The sequence below is a fragment of the Carcharhinus amblyrhynchos genome, chromosome 13 (assembly GCF_965287045.1).
Source record: "Carcharhinus amblyrhynchos chromosome 13, sCarAmb.v2.hapA, whole genome shotgun sequence".
NCBI lineage: Eukaryota > Metazoa > Chordata > Chondrichthyes > Carcharhiniformes > Carcharhinidae > Carcharhinus > Carcharhinus amblyrhynchos.
The window spans coordinates 19,684,781-19,701,542 of NC_137336.1; the positions used below are offsets into that span (position 1 = coordinate 19,684,781).

At 43.7% G+C, this 16,762-nt stretch overlaps 1 protein-coding gene across 5 annotated transcripts in view; it reads left to right on the plus strand.

Annotated features, from left to right (window-relative positions):
- Positions 1 to 16,762, plus strand: part of LOC145351748 (teneurin-2-like) — a 1,559,410-nt gene that overhangs the window by 902,515 nt on the left and 640,133 nt on the right. For all 5 annotated transcript variants that reach the window (XM_080201351.1, XM_080201350.1, XM_080201352.1 and 2 more), the window contains one exon: positions 3,559 to 3,828. In XM_080201351.1, coding sequence (XP_080057477.1) covers positions 3,559 to 3,828 — 270 coding nt within the window. The remainder of the gene's footprint in view (positions 1 to 3,558; positions 3,829 to 16,762) is intronic.

Sequence of the window (16,762 nt, forward strand, 5' to 3'; positions counted from 1 at the left end):
TACAGTGCAGAAGGAGGCCGTTGGCCCATTGGCTGGAATCTTAACACCATTCACGCTGGCGGAATTTTCCCTTCCCGTCGCAGTGAATAGAAATTTGGCTCACCGCCAAATTCTCCGACCTCGCTGCTGCGGGAGTGTGGCTTGAATGGCAGGTAAGATCGCGGCCATCCAGTCTGCACTGACTCTGCAACCGAGCATCCCACCCAGGCCCTATTTCCATAACCCCATGTATTTTCACCGCTAATCCCCCTTAACCTAAATATCTTGGGACGCTATAGGGCAATTTAGCATGGCCAATCAACCTAACCCACACACCTTTTGGATGTGGGAGGAAACCGGAAGAAACTTTTTTCCTTGATTTGCACAGTCCATATGTGGTGAGTGGAAACAGTATCTGGTGATAGTCAGGAGGCATAGATGAAATCAATGTTAAGAGCCTTAACCGCGTCATTGGACGCTAATTTTGCATAAAGACCAGACATTCCTGCCTGCTTCCAATTGTAGCCCCAACTGCCAGAGTACAGACCCACCCAAACGTTTCTGATGTCAGTGCAGTAGTAAGTTGGCAGGACCTCTTGCCTCTTAACTTTCATTCCACTCCCAAATTTTTACAACAAGGCATTAGTCATATCAGAATTGCTCCCAGCGGGTAGGATTTTATAGCCTTCCCTGTCCCAAAATCGTAAAATCCTGCCCAAGGCCAATGGGCCTTTCTGTGTCTATCTCTTGCCTGCTCTGATTCCCGTAGCGGGCAGGGCAATAAAATTCCAGCCAACATATCTGTGCAATGTATTACTGTGAGGGCAGGCAATTTCCAGAGAGTCACAGTGAGGGGGATAGGTCACCCAGGCACAGAAGGAGCCCATGGAACAATCGAATCAGCCCTTGCCCTTGCTCCATCCCTATAGTCCTGCAAGTTTATTTCCTTTGAACTCCCATCCAATGTATTTTTGAAATCATTGACTGTCTCTACTTCTACCTCGCAGGCAGTGAGTTCCAGATTACCACTTGTTGCTTTAAGAAGTTCTTCCTCACTGCACCTCATACCAGGACCTTAAATCTGTGTGCCCTACACCTTATACATTCAGCTAATAGGAACATTTTTCTCTCTACCTTATCTAAAATTACATAATCTGGTACGCCTCTAAACCGATTTCCCCTCAAGCAACCACAGCTTCTCCAACCTAGCCATGTAGCCAAAATCCCCCAAGTCTGGAACCATTCTGGTAATTCTCCTCCATATCGTCTCAATGCCCCCTCCATTGCATCCTCCCTAAGGTATGATGACCAGAACTGGACACAGTACTTCTTGTGGCCTACCATGGCTCATCAATGACTTAGAAAGAAAAGTATGAAGTATATCAGGGTGAAACATAGAACATTACAGCCCTCAATGTTGTGCCGAGCTGTGCCCGATCTCAAGATCAAGCTATCCCTTCCCTATAATTCTGGAGTGCTCTATGTGCCTATCCAATAACCGCTTGAAAGTTCCGGAAGTGTCCGACTCCACTGTCACAGCAGGCAGTCTATTCCACACCCCAACCACTCTCTGAGTGAAGAATCTACCTCAGACATCCCCCCTGTATCTCCCACCATGAACTTCTTGGTTATGCCTCCTAGTAATAGCTACATCCACCCGAGGAAATAGTCTCTGCACGTCCACTCTATCAATCCCTCTCATCATCTTATAAACCTCTATTAGGTTGCCTCTCATCCTCCTCCGCTCCAAAGGAAAAAGCCCCAACTCCCTCAACCTTTCCTCATAAGACCTACCCTCCAAACCAGGCAGCATCCTGGTAAATCTCCTCTGCACTTTTTCCAATGCTTCCACATCCTCCTTATAGTGAGGTGACCAGAACTGTGCACAATATTCCAAATGTGGTCTCACCAACGTCCATAATAGTTGCAGTATAACCCCACAGCTCTTAAACTCAAACCCCCTGTTAATAAATGCTAACACACTATAAGCCTTCTTCACGGCTCTATCCACTTGAGTGACAACCTTCAGAGACCTGTGGGTATGAACCCCAAGATCTCTCTCGTCCTCCACATTCATTGGAACCTTGCCGTTGACCATGTAATCTGTATTCAAGTTTGTGCTACCAAAATGAATCACCTCACATTTATGAGGGTTAAACTCCATCTGCCACTTTTCTGCCCAGCTCTGCATCCTATCAATGTCTCTTTGTGGCCTGCAAGAGCCCTCCACCTCGTCCACTACTCTGCCAATTTTGGTGTTGTCAACAAATTTACTAACCCACCCTTCAGCCCCTTCTTCCAAGTCATTGATAAAAATTACAAAAAGCAGAGGACCCAGCACTGACCCCTGTGGTACACTGCTGGCAACTGGCCTCCAGTCTGAAAAATTTCCCTCCATCACCACCACCCTCTGTCTTCTATGATACATTCATGTCTTCTATGATTCATTCAACACCTCACCTATCTCTTCTGACTTCATGCACAAGTTCCCACTACTATCCTTGACTGGTCCTAACATCACCCTAGTCATTCTTTTATTTCTCACATAAGAGTAAAAAGCCTTGGGGTTTTCTTTTACCTGACCCACCAAGAACTTCTCATGCTCCCCCCGCCCCCCACAGCTCTCTAAGCCCTTTCTTTAACTCATTCCTAGCTACCTTGTAATACTCAAGTGACCCAACTGAACCATGTTTTTTCATCCTTACATACGCTTCCTTTTCCCTCTTGACAAGACATTCAACCTCCTTTGTGAACCATGGTTCCCTCACTCGGCCATTTCCTCCCTGCCCGCCAGGGACATACCTATCAAGGACACGCAGTATTTGTTCCTTGAAAAAGCTCCACTTTCTGTTTGTGCTCATACCTGACAGTTTCTGCTCCCATCTTATGCTCCCTAATTCTCGCCTAATCGCACCATAACTACTCCTGCCCCAGTTATAGACCTTGCCCTGTTGTGTGACCATATCCCTCTCCATTGCAATAATGAAGGACACCAAATTGTGGTCACTATCTCCAAAGTGCTCTCCCACAAACAAATCTAACACTTGGCCCGGTTCATTACCCAGTACCTATAGTGGTACCCAGTGCTTTAGACAGGCTACATGATACATCCATTCAGAATCGTTGGATTTAACAGAGCGGCAGATTGAGAGGTGTAAATATCCAAGAGTGTTATAGCAAGGAGTATTCGGATTTACAGAAAGTATTATAGTGACAGGTGTAAGGTTTGTTTTCGTGGGAAGTGTTGGGTGTCTCAAAGGGGGTTATTGTGATGAGCGCGAGGTGCTTAAGAAGGAATTGTAACTGTGGATAAACAGTGAAGTAGGAGAATATCTAAGTGCAAATGCAAAGACATACAAGCTGAAATAATTTCTGAAATATTACATTTTGGGTTTTTTTTTCATACAAATTCACTGTTATGACACAATTTTATGAGGAATCGAGATATGGGGCTCAGGCTGGAACTGACTGAGTTCCATGTCACTGCTCACTGTACATATCTAATACTCTAGAGTATGATTGCACTATCTCTGTAAGTGGGGAGTGCGTGATGTCTCTCCTTCTTTTGTTTATGTGCAGGAGCCAATTTCACACTGACAGAACTGGGAATCTGTGAGCCCTCCCCTCACCGCAGCACTGCTTATTGCCCAGACATGGGGCTCCTCCATCGTGGATATTCCCTGAGCGACGCTGACTCTGACACAGAAGGTGCCATTTCTCCAGAGCATGCTATTAGGTTATGGGGGAGGGGCATCAAATCCAGACGCAGCTCAGGGCTGTCCAGTCGAGAGAATTCAGCCCTCACACTGACCGATTCAGAGAACGAGAAGGAGTCTGATGAGGAAACAGGTATGTGCGTTTAAAAGCCGGTAAAAGCACAGCTTTCAGTCTTACCCCATGGAAATGGGAAGCTGCTGTACATTGTGGTTTCTACAGTTTTTGCTTCTGTGGTACAGTGAGCAAGATAAGTTTGCAAAGAAATCCTACATCTGGGGGGGACTTGTATCATTGTATCATAGTGGTCATGATACTTTAGAAGGCTTATCTCTATCTCATGGTTTAGTTCCAGAAAGATGATCAGGGAGTGATAACATGAGGTAGTGACGTATGAGGACCATTTGAGGACTCTGGGTTTATACTTGATGGACTTTAGAAGGATGTGGATGGGGGGAATCTCATTGAAACACACAGAATACTGAAAGTCCTGGATACTGTGGAAGTGGGAAAGATGTTTCCATCAGTAGTAGAGACTAGGATCCGAGGGCACAGCATCAGAGTAAAGGATGACCTCTTAGAACCAAGGTGAGCAGGAATTTCTTCAGCCAGAGGGTGGTGAATCTGTGGAATACATTGCTACAGAAGGCTGTGGAGGCCAAGTCATTGAGTGTATTCAAGACAAAGATAGATAGGTTCTTGATTGGTGAGGGGATCAAAGGTGACAGGGAAAAGGCGGGAGAATGGGGTTGAGAAACTTATCACCGATGATGGAATGGCAGAGCAGACTCAATGGACTGAATGGCCTAAATTTGCTCCAATATCTATGGTCTTGTGGTCTTATGAATCCAAATGATGAAGGCATGCTACTGACATCTTATCATGGGCCAAAATGTAGTTTAGTGGCCAAAGACTTGAAGCAAATTATTCATTTTGCTTGCGAGTGTTCCTTCTTTCCAGGCACAAAAATGTATACAACTGTCTTCTGTTTCCAAAAATATATAAATCATAGCCAGTACTCGAGATTGTTCTAATGCACCTCTTGGTGAGTGAGTGCAAAGTCTTGTATCATTAAAGCACTGACCTGTAGCAACCGAGCTGACTGCATTATCCGATGGTAAAGTCATGGTGCTGTACCTTCACCAGAGGGCCACGTATTGACCCTTTCATCTTATTATCGAATCTCTTTATACAAGAACAACAAAGTGTCTGAACTGCAGTAAGAGTTTTACTTTGCCGGGAGGTTTCCTGCTTCCACTTGTGAATGTTTTCACACAACATATGGCCAATTTATATGCTAACACCTAAGTTCGTTCTGTTTGCTGCAGGGGAAGCTAATGATTAAAGCAAGATTTGATTATTTGCTTCTTTTAACTTACGGCTGGTCGTACTTTTGCGTGTTTATGCATTTTTGTGTGAGCATTTACCCAATTGTGGTCCCCATCCATGGTGGAAAAAATTGCAGGGGCTGATTTTACAACAATATATGGCATTTATGACGACAAATGTTCAAGATCTAAGGGCTCTTTACTCTGGATTAGTGGGGGTACAATTGAGATTTTGGGTGGCTGAAAGTTTTGAACTGGCAAGGCTGTTGAAGATAAATAAGGGCGGTGGGGCTACATGACATGCATAACAACTATAAGCTAGAGTGTCACAAAGTAATTATTTTCTGAGTTGCTGTTCTCTTGCAGTGGGTGCAGATACATGAGAGTACTTCGAGCAGCAACTTGATGGGGGGAGTTTTCCCGTCCCGCCCACCATGGGAATCATAACAGGTGGATGGTGGGGTACAGGGTGGGTGGTGGTCAACGCAAAGGTGCACTGACCTCGTGTGGGATTTTCTGGTTTTGGGGCAAATGTGGCCAGACAAGTGTCAGGAATGTTTCGAGGTTTAAAATGTAGCTAGTTACGTGCAAAGGGTTATGAGTGTCCTAGAGCTTTGTCTGATTGTCTTATTGAGTTGAGTGTTTTTCCTAAATTAGCTATTTAATTTTCCTCTTGTTTTGCTTCTTCCTAGATAGGTTGGGGCTGTTGTTGAACGTAGTTGCACCATGATTCAACAGGGGGTGGGCTTGGTGGGTTTGAGGTTCTTCGCTTGTTTGAGGGTGCATACAATAACCTGTTATACAGCACTCTGATGCAGCAGAACAGAACTGGGAACAAGATCAATTTTTCAAAGCCTTTGATATGAAAGAAAACCCTCACCATGGGATCAAAGCAAAAGATATAAAGTTCTTATTTTTAGATGAGCTCATTGAGGTTCATCTAACTATCTGATGCTTCTTTCAAGCAACATAGCTGCCTCCAATCAAAGTATGAATCACATATGTCAAGGAAACTGAAAACAAACGATCATGAACAAGCTACAGAATTTGGCTTCATTTCTTAGATTTGTACAATGTAGGAGGAGAAAGATATTTGGCCCATCATGCCTGGACCTACTTTTTGAAACCTTTCAATCAGGCCTACTCCTTCGCTCTTTCCTCGTAGCCTTGTATTTATTTCCTCTTTAAGCACATAGCCAATTTCATTTCACTATTTTGATGTTACTATTGAATCGACTTTCACCACCCTTTTAGACAATGCAGATTCATATCATCGTTTCTTAGAATCCCTATAATGCAGAAGGAGGCCATTTGGCCCATCAAGTTAGCACTGACTCTCTCTCAGAGAGTACATTTCCCATGCCATTTCCCCAACCCTATCCCTGTAACTCCACACATTTACCAAGGCTAGTCCGTTTAACCCACACATCTTTGGATTGTGGGAGGAAACTGGAGCAAAATCATTTTTTGCTACCACTTAGTGTCACTTGTTCACACTTAGCTACCATGCTGACCTTTGTGGGGATTACCCAGTTATAACTTTAAGCTTCTCCACTGGTGGTTACTGTGGCATGGCACTGTCAGATGGGATTCCCTCTAGGTTTCTGCCTGTCCCAAGCACAATGTGATTTTACAATGGGGTGGGCAAGGTATCGGGTGGGAAACCTGGCCCTTGACCCACTTAAGGACCATTTTCTGCCCCGACTCTGTGTTTAGGCGGTGGGTGGACTGGGGCATTGTGAGGGAAACCAGGAAACAAGGAATGTTAGATCCTGGGCAGGAAGTGCACAGGTGCCTCTATTAGAAGCCCCTTTCTGACTATGGGTGCCCCCCCCCCGCCCCGCCCCGCCCCGCCCCGCAATCCCCCACCGCAATCCCCCACCAAAAGCCGGACTTCCGAACCTCCCCTGAGACCCCGATTGCCCCACCTCAATCCCCATAGTCTTTCCTACACTTCCCACCCTTGGACCCATTTCATTCACCTGGGTCAGTAGTTCCCAAGATCAAGCTGGCTGGTGCAGTTCCTCTTTCAGCCACTGCAGCACTGTTGCTGGAAGGACTGGAGAGCAGCCAATCAATCTGAATGGCAGGAAGTTCTCTAAGGTGGGACTACTTGCTGAGTGAGGGGCAGATGTCCCACCTTATGCCAATCAACACTCATTCAAGTGTAAACATGTCTTTGGGGCTGTCAGAGTCAGCGGGGATTTAGGTCCATGGGTTTTTGGAAGCTTAGCGATGTAGCAATGAATAATTGCGAAGCACAGTAGTCGTCCAATATGATTTACTTTCAAATGTCTGAAGATGAGTGGGAGTGGGGGGGCAGTGGGAATGCTTTGTTTGCCTCAGATTCTGTTCCATTTGGTTGTGGATGTGGAATTGTGAGACAGCTTCAACCCCAAATGGGTGGCCATCAGACTCAGTACAAGTCGAGGGAGAAGAATGTGAAATGGGACGTGATCACATCATGTATGCCCATCAAAGTTGCTCCTATGAACAAAAACTGTACCTGGCTCAGCTAAAATGGAGACCTGTGGGTGTCTCACTGTGAGTGTGACCCTGCTGCTGTGATAGTGAGTGTCTCATGCGAAGAGGAGTATAGTCCCCATCTTGTACAAGTCTAAGTTTGCCTCACTGGGAATGCGGGTCATGCTGGTCTTTGCTCATGATACTCACACTGGTAAACTTTTACCAACAATCTTCAGTCACAGATATTATATCCTGCAATCTCATAAGGCCTTGTTAGCCTAGTAAGATGAAAAGGTGATTTAGGAAGCAAATCCCTAGTTGAATCCTGGGGGAAATGTTACTCAGGAGTGTGCCACCAGTGGGCTGATTGGTGTCAGAAGTTCTGTACAAAATAAATTGCGAATAATGACAAAAGAAAACCAAGGGTTTGTAATTGGACAAAACTATTCGTCCCAAGTTGCCACTCTGTATCTTTATCTTTTTGAACGAACGTGTTCCTTTGTTTTTTCCTTACCTTGAGAGGTTGTAAGATTACAAACCATTACAAGCATTTCCGTGCCTGACTCTCAGTGCTCTGGTTTATAGTTACATTGACACTCTGGAAGAACAGAACTTTTACAGTTGGTCTGGCCAGCCCCCTCCCTCTCTGTCCATGCCCACACCTTGCTACCAACTTGGCCCTGTTAAGTACCAGTGTGTGCCTTACAGACAAACCCCGTCCGTTACCATCTGCACTTCACCACTTAGCCCCATGAATAATAGTGTGCACCTCACTGACCATTAATGTGTGCTGCTGTCTCATGATCCAGGCCCACAACAATAGCGTATGCATTGCTAGCTAGCTAGCTGTAGCAATACAGTCCAACATCTCACCACTGGCTGCATAATAACGATGTACATCTAGCTGGCCAGTCCTATTAGTATATGTCTCACTGTTCTTCCCAGTCAGTAATGCTCGCACCTCTCTGCACAATCCTGCCAATTGAAGCCTGTGTTTCATTGCCTTATCGACCCTGAATTGCTTTGTCCTGTCGTGACCAATCTGTACCTGACCGCCCAGCCCTGATAACATCAGTCTCAACATCCATTGCTGTCTGCACCAATATACACCTTAACTCCCACCCATTAAGTACAGCTCTGTGGCTCATATTCCCCTCAGTATCAAACTTTCTATCGTAGCAGGAGATGAGAAGACCGTGGCTTTAGAAGTGATACTTCTGTTATATGGATGCCCAATGAAGCCACTTCTGAATCTTAATAAACTGAGAGCTTTACTTCAAGAAATGAAAGGAGGGTTCCTTTCCGCAATGTTTTAAGAACATCAGTGGCTGACAGGATTCATTGTTACATCGTGATGTCATGCTGTCTAAGAGCAGCAACAGAATATCACATGATTCAGTGCAGAGTAATGGGACCATATCGAAAGTTCAAGGTTAAATCCCCGTGCAACCTTAATTCTTTCATCTAGCATTCATTTGTCATTGAAACAAACCAATATTTATTGCCTTTACCAACCTGACTGGTGAGTTATTTGAAACATAGATCACCACTTGTTGAACTAATATTTCAGTTGGATAACATAGAGATCATGTTTTACAATTTTCACCTCATATGTATTGAGGTTAAGCATGACTGCTAGTCACTGCAGGTTGAGGTGCTGTACTGATACTTGTTACACCTGTCCATGTGAAATGCAGTGCTTAAGGGATGTTTTCCTCTTATTCGCCCATTCCAATAAACATCAAGGTAGCATGCAAGAGAAATCAATCCTACTCAATTGATCTGTTGATCCTAAATTACCTGTAACATAAGATGAAAACACAATAGTTTATGTAAAATAGACAGGTCTTCTGAATTCTAGTACATTTCTATGCAGCGCTCCACCCATGCTATGTCTCTTCTTATATGTATAGGTGGAGGAGTTTGCAATCCATTTACTTCAAATATTTTCTCATGTTTTATGATCCGCAAAAGGGGTGAGGGAGTTCTAAATAGTTTTCACACTCGTTAGATTTATCTGTGTTCCTAGCTCTGTATCAATGGTGGAGATGCTGGGGTTGGACAGGGATAAACACAGTAAGTGGTCTCACAACACCAGGTTAAAGTCTAACAGGTTTAGACCTGTTGGACTTTAACCTGGTGTTGTGAGACTTCTTTCTGTATCAATTCAGTCAGTGCCTATTCTTTGCACCAAACTGCAAAGAAAGTAACAAATGTAGCACTGCTGGTCTGACAGAAACCTTTGCACACGACAGAGTGTGTCAAAGATAAATTCCAGTGGAAATGTAGAAGTTTCTGAATTAAACAGGGGCATCTGAGATTTGGGAGCTGTGTTTGGTGGCTACTGGAATCAGGTTTTCAAAGCTACTCTCCAACTCTCGCAATTTATACAAGAACAAAAATTTTCATTTATCTAACACTTTTCATGGCATCAGCATGTCTCAAAGTGTTTTACAGCCAATAAGGGTGCTTTAAAGTATAGTCATTATTGCAACATGGCAAATGTGGCATCAATTTGGGCACAGTTCCCACAAAACACAGTGTGATGATAGCCAGACAGTATTGTTTTGATAGAGATAGTTATTAGCCAGGACACCAGGAGAAATCTGCTCTTCCTTGAGTAGTACCAAGGTGGCTTTATCATGAAAATAGCTGCAAAGGCCCAAATCCTGAAGTCCTACCCCCAAGCATGGCACCTACCACTTCAGCAGAGGGAGGAGGAATGGAAGCAACTTCCAAATTGCACATCTCGTGGTTCATAGAGGCACCTGACCCTATAAAACAACAGCAGCCTGCAGTCATGTTTGACTTTCATCAGCTAAAAGTGGGAAACATGACATGTGCAGAATTGTCCTGGTAAGAGTTAGTCTAAACTTTGAGGCATAGCTTGGATGGGTGGGGCACTGTTCTGGTGAGATAAAATACCCTTTTGGATATGGTTTCAGGGCAACTTGGGGTAGATCAAGCATGCTTTGGGAGAGGTAATGTGCCTTTTGGGAGAGATATGAAGCCTTTTGGGATTATTAAAAGTGGACCTGAATGTGCATAAAATGTGGATTAATTCACTGGACCTGTCAAGCTCATTGCAACCATCAAAAAAACTGTCATCAGGACAAGTCTAAAGAAATTTATATCAGGTTCTGACCCTTTAAATAATTGAAAATAAAACTGCAGTGTTAAAATAATGCTTGTGATTTCATTCTGTCTATTGACATATGTCTGACGGTTGTCATTACCGGATTAGTGCTGCATGGATAGTTTTGCAACCTTTCATTATCACTGTGGGATGCTTCTCAGTTGATGGCTTGATTGACAGGTTCGAGTCGTTGTAGACTCTTTGAAGTGGGAAGATGAATTCCAATGCTTTTATAAGGGATTGAAGAAAGTTAAACATTTGCTTTGTCTGCGAGAGTAGGTTTTTGATGAAATAATAAATGATTCAACAGATAATAAGAACTTTACTTTATTTCATCATCTCATGATGTATATTGGGTGGCATGGTTGGCGTTTGAGCAAAGGGGGTATGGGTGTGTTATTGGGTTGGCGTTCAGGCTCTAAAAGGACATGGCAAAATAAGTGGGGACATAGATTGGCTTGGGGGACAACAGGAGGTGGATGAGGGGCAGTTGTTGGCATGGGCTGGCATGAATGGAGCATGGGGACTATGTAGGGGTAAGAAATGTGAGAAGTGAAGGCTGCTTTATAGTCTATAGTTTTTTTTATTTAAAAAGAAACTTCAACAGTGTGCCAGTACACCAAAGAAAGTCTTCTACACATCTCGCCTCCACACCTGGCGATCTCTGGCCACTTTCTGGGATTAGATGCCACATCACCTTCCATCTCCTCCCTTCCACCCAATCTTCACACTGCAACTTAAAAGTACTGGAGGAAATGAATCTGAAAGAATGAAGCAAATGCAGCCTTAGTATGATGGACAGTAAAAGAAATAGATTGAACAGGAGGCAGTGGTATTGTCACTGGAATCGAGAGACAAATAATCCAGAGACCCAGGGTAATGATCTGGAGATCCAGGTTCAAATCCCACCGTGGCAGATGGTGAAATTTAAATTAGAAGTCCATGAAATGACTGTTGGAAAAACCCATCTGGTTCATTAATGTCCTTTAGGGAAGGAAATATGCCATCCTTACCTGGTCTGGCCTAGATCTGGCTTCAGACACACAGCAATGTGGTTGACTCTTAGCTGCCCCCCTCAAGGGCAATGAGAGATGGGCAATAAATGCCAGCCCAGCTGGTGACGCCAACGTTGCATAAAAGAATAGAGGAAAAAAAGATGTAACCAAGGATTAGAGACAAATAAACAGACGGAGATGCAGGGAAAGGTTGCAGTCAGTTTTTAACCTGAAAATCAGGCAGTTTGTTATTCAGTTCTCTGCTGCTGAAAACTAACTATTTACCCTGGGGTGCTTTCTGTTGGAATCTTTCTGTCTTCCTCCCACAGATGAAAAACAAAGAGACAATAGTGCCAAGTCCAAGAAAGGGTCATATGTAAATTGATGGATTTATTTACTGCGGCTAGCAAGGATGCATTCAAATTGATTTAAAGGAATTGAATGATGGAAACTGGTCCCTCTGCTTTTTGCACATTTGGTAAATGCTACTTGCCTGCTTTTGAAGGGGACTAGGAGGGATGTTGCAGTCTCTCTGTGGGACCCTCAGATTGGCGGAGGTCACAATGATTGGCAATAAAAATTCTAACGCAGGAAAGATAATTCAAAATATTTCTTGTGATGGATAGAATACATACAGAGAACCTTCCTCCTCCATCGGAAGAACCCAAACAAGGGGCGTAACCTTAAAGTTAAAACTAGGTTATTCATGAGCGAGATCAAAAAGTGCTTTTCACATCCAAGTAGTGGAAATGTAAAATTCTTGGCTGCGAATGCTGGATGAATTGAAATTTTCAAGGCTGAGATCGAGGTATGGGTTTCTAAGAATTTAGATCAGAGATAGGAAAATGGATTTGAGTTGCAGATAAGTCATGGTTTAATTGAATAGTGGAACAGATTCAAAGTGTTGCATGGATTACTCCTGCTCCTATGCAATAATGATTAAAGGATTTTAAGTTTTCTGTTCTTTACAGCTAACATTATAATATTGCTGAAAAGAGAAATGCTATTGAAGTTTTCTGTCTTGCACTCATCAGGAGACCTCGCAAGAAATGAGCAAACTCCTAATGGGAGAACAACAATTCTTGCCATATCAGAAGAGAGTGCTGGTTGGATGGACTCTGTTTGATGGAGTTATTGTCATTCTTAATGCAGTATGGGACAATTAACTGCCGAGCCATATTCAAATTCAAAGCAGGCAAATTTAATGTTGACTCTGGTCAAAGCATTGCCCTGGAGAATGAACCACGGAATGACTATTCTCTAAACTTTCATTTAGATGGAAATTGTGTACATGGGTGGCACAGTGCTGATCACTGCTGCTTCACAGCGCCAGGGACCTGAGTTCAATTCCAGCCTTGGGTCATTGCCTGTGTGGAGTTCACATGTTCTCCCATGTCTGCAGGGGTTTGCTGTGGGAGTTCTGGTTTCCTCCCACAGTCCAAAGATATGCAGGTTAGGTTGATTGGGCATGATAAATTGCCCTTTAGTGTCCCAAGATGTGTATGTTAGGGAGATTAGTTGACTGAACACATAGGGTTATTGGTGGGGAGGTGGTGGTGGTGGTGTAGGGCCTAGGTGAGATGCTCTGTTGGAGAGTTGGTGCAGACTCAATAAGCAAAGTGACCTCTTTCTGCAATGAGGGATTCTATGATTCTACATTCCTTCTGTCTTCTTGCGCATGTAAGCGAGCTGCGCTGAGAGATCGACTGACAATCTTAAACTGGTTTTCAATATAATTATTAATTTGAATGCTTTACAAAATTGTTCATATTGGAGTGTTTGCAATGTACCATTAACAGTAACCAATTGGATAGATGGTGTGCTTGGGTAACACGCTGCTCAGGAAAGGGACAGACTGGATTTGATTTCCTTAGAATTCTCCAGTGCTTCCTGCTGGCAGCATCCCACCAAATGCAACCTCCCCCCATGATGGCTACCTTGGCAGCAGGACGGGTAGGAAACCCACTAGACAAGGGCGACAGTGGAAGACTCCAATGGCGACCAGTGGCAAGCTGCTGTCGGAAAACCGTGGGAGAGCCAGAAAATGCCGCCCATCGTCTATTGAAAAGAAAGTTTTCTTCCGGCCACCTATATTTCTAGCTAAATAAAATAGAATGGTAGCAGTATACTGTAAGGACCGGGCCAAGGTCGTGCAACTTTTTATATGACACCAGATTTAGGAGTGGGCTATGCCTTAAAGCTGTAGGATCTTATCATTTGGTTTGCATTGAAATCAATTTGAAACACAAGGGTGGAATAGTTCTTGGAACAGTGGTAGACCACACTTGTGATGTCATCAATTAAATTGGTTTTCAAATTGTGTTTTAAGTGTCTAATGCAAAGCGTTTTGCGGCTGTTGATTTCAATTTTGTTCTCACATTTGTACAATGCAATTAGTTTGCATGGCTCAATAGTTCCATCACCATTTATCTACTGATGGTCATAATGAAAGATTTCGGCATGGTTTATGCTGCATGAAAGAACTTGTGCTTTTAATCAGCTCTCTGTCCACTATTCCAACATAAAACATATTAAAGGCCTCGCCACAGAATATCCCAGCCAGCTTGTAAATTTGTTTTTTTTTCACATGAATTCTCTCTGAAGGTCTCAGCATAACCAGAAGCAGAGACACAAACACACAAAAAAAGGAGACAGACATAGCACAATGCTATACAAGGATGATAAATGTCAGGATATAAGTCAGTATGTCATAATTTTTTCTTATTTCACCATTGTTAGCCCAGTGGTCCTATCATTGGCAAGAGTATCTGACCTTTAATTGAAAATTCATCTTTGACCCAACACTGATGGAGAGTAAAATCGTATGATAAAATTATATGCACCCAAATTTTCAGAGATAAACAGTTCACATAAATACATAAGGGGCAGCACAGTGGTTAGCACTGCTGCCTCAAGCACCAGGGACCTGGATTGGATTCCCGGCTTGGGTCACTGTCTGTGTGGCGTTTGCACATTCTCCCCGTGCCTGCGTGGGTTTCCCTCGGGTGCTCCAGTTTCCTCCCACAGTCTGAAAGACGTGCTGGTTAAGTGCATTGACCCGAACAGGCACCGGAGTGTGGCAACTAGGGGTATTTCACGGTAACTTGTGACTCATAAATAAACTTGAACTTTACTTTAAGTCGCTGCCTCTGACATTCTATATGAACCAATTTTCGATTAATTAGGGGCTAAATTATTCGATCATGTATCAGAGGGAAGAAATGCAAGTACTCTTGCATTGTTGGGTAAGTTGAAAATTTTAGTTTCTGCGAAATTCTAAAATTTCAAACAAAAAGCATTGATTGGAGGCCATTTGAGGGAGGCCATTGATCTAGCTTCAGAGAGATCTGCATGGCAATGATCAAAAACCATCAAAGACGAAAATTTGAAACTTTTTTTAATCTTTTCCCTGGAACATCCCAGTGCTCAGCTCGTGATTTTCGAAAATGGGACTGATTAAACTTGGCAAGACTAGCTGAACAGTTAGCTTCTCACTCAAGCCAATGAATTTAGCGCAGGCTAGCTTTTTTTTCCTGTGGGGACGCCGAGGAATAATTCTGCTCTACATTTAGAACAAAATAATTGTTTCATGATCAAACGACTTTTATTATGATTTAGGCAATATGGCAGCTCACCAGTCACTTGATAACAATTCATGCTGTGACTGGAGGCAGCAGTAGAGAAATGGATGGTTCTCTGAGCAATGGGCAGCCTGAAAAAAGAGTTATAGGAACTGGGCATCGATTACAATATGGTATGGGCAGGGTAGCACATTGTTGTCAAGGGAATAATGGGAGCGGAAGGTGGAGGATATTCCATAAACCAACATCTACCCCCACAGAATGCTTCTTAGGCTGCACCTTCCAAACTCCCAACCTGTACCAGCTGAAAGACAGGGGCATTGGTGATGGAATACCTATGAATTCCCCTCTAAGCCACACAGCATCCTGATGAGGGGCAGTGCGGTGACACAGTAGTTAGCACTGCTCCCTCACAGCACTAAGGTTAGATTCCCAGTGTTGGGTGACTGCATGTTGCGTGGCGTCTGCATGTTTTCCCTGTGTCTACATGGATTTTCACCACGTGCTCAGGGTTGCTCCCACAGTCCAAAGGAGTGCAGGTTAGGTGGATTGGCTAAGCTAAATTGCCCCTTCGTGTCCGAAGATGTGCAGGTTAGGAGGATTGGGGGCGTAAATAAACTGTGTTATGGGGATGGCACCTGGTGCAAGAGCAGGTGAAGTAATTTTGTGACGTTGACTATGTTTGTGCATGAGATTTGTATTTTCTTTCTTAAATTTGGCCTTCAATATTGTTGCTGGAAGTCAATAAACACTTCACTGAAAAAAAAAACTGGCATTTAAGACGTCAAGAACTCCTTGAACATTGTCATGGGTGACAGGGTGCAATAATTGTCAGCCACCCTGCTTTCTACTGTGGCTGCTTCAGACAGAATCCTGTGTTCGACGGCACATCTTCGAAGGTTAGAGGAACTATCACATGGGGGCTGATGGGATATAGCATTTAGATTCTGAGTGGAAGTAAGCAGTGGATAATCACAACAGTAATCAGGAAAATTGAAAAGGTGATCCTAGATTTGGATGACTCTGTCAAGGTAACATTTCTTATCACTTTGCAGTTGCACTCAAGGGTTGGTGGTAGGCTGCCTTCTTGACTTTTTGCAGCCTACGCTTTCATTACTTTTCATTCTTTCACAGCATGTGGGTGCCACTACCAAGTCCAGCATTTGTTGCTCATCCCGAATTGCCCTTGAGAAGGCGAAGTGAGCCTTCTTCTTGAACTGATACAGTCTGTGCGCTGTAGATACACTCATTGGTCTAGGATCTCGATCCAGTGTTAAGGAAGGAACAGTGATTTACCATTGAATCCCTACATGCAAAAGAAGAACATTCAGCCCATCAAGTCTGCACCAACTTTCTGACAAAGCATATTACCCAGGCTCTATCCCCGTAACACAGCCTATTTACACCCCCAATCCCCCTAACCTGCACATCTTTGGATACTAAGGGGTAATTTAGCATGGCCAATCCACCTAACCTGCACACCTTTGGACTGTGGGAGAAATCCAGAGCACCCAGAGAAAACCCACGCAGACACAGGAAAACGTGCAGACTCCACACAGTCAC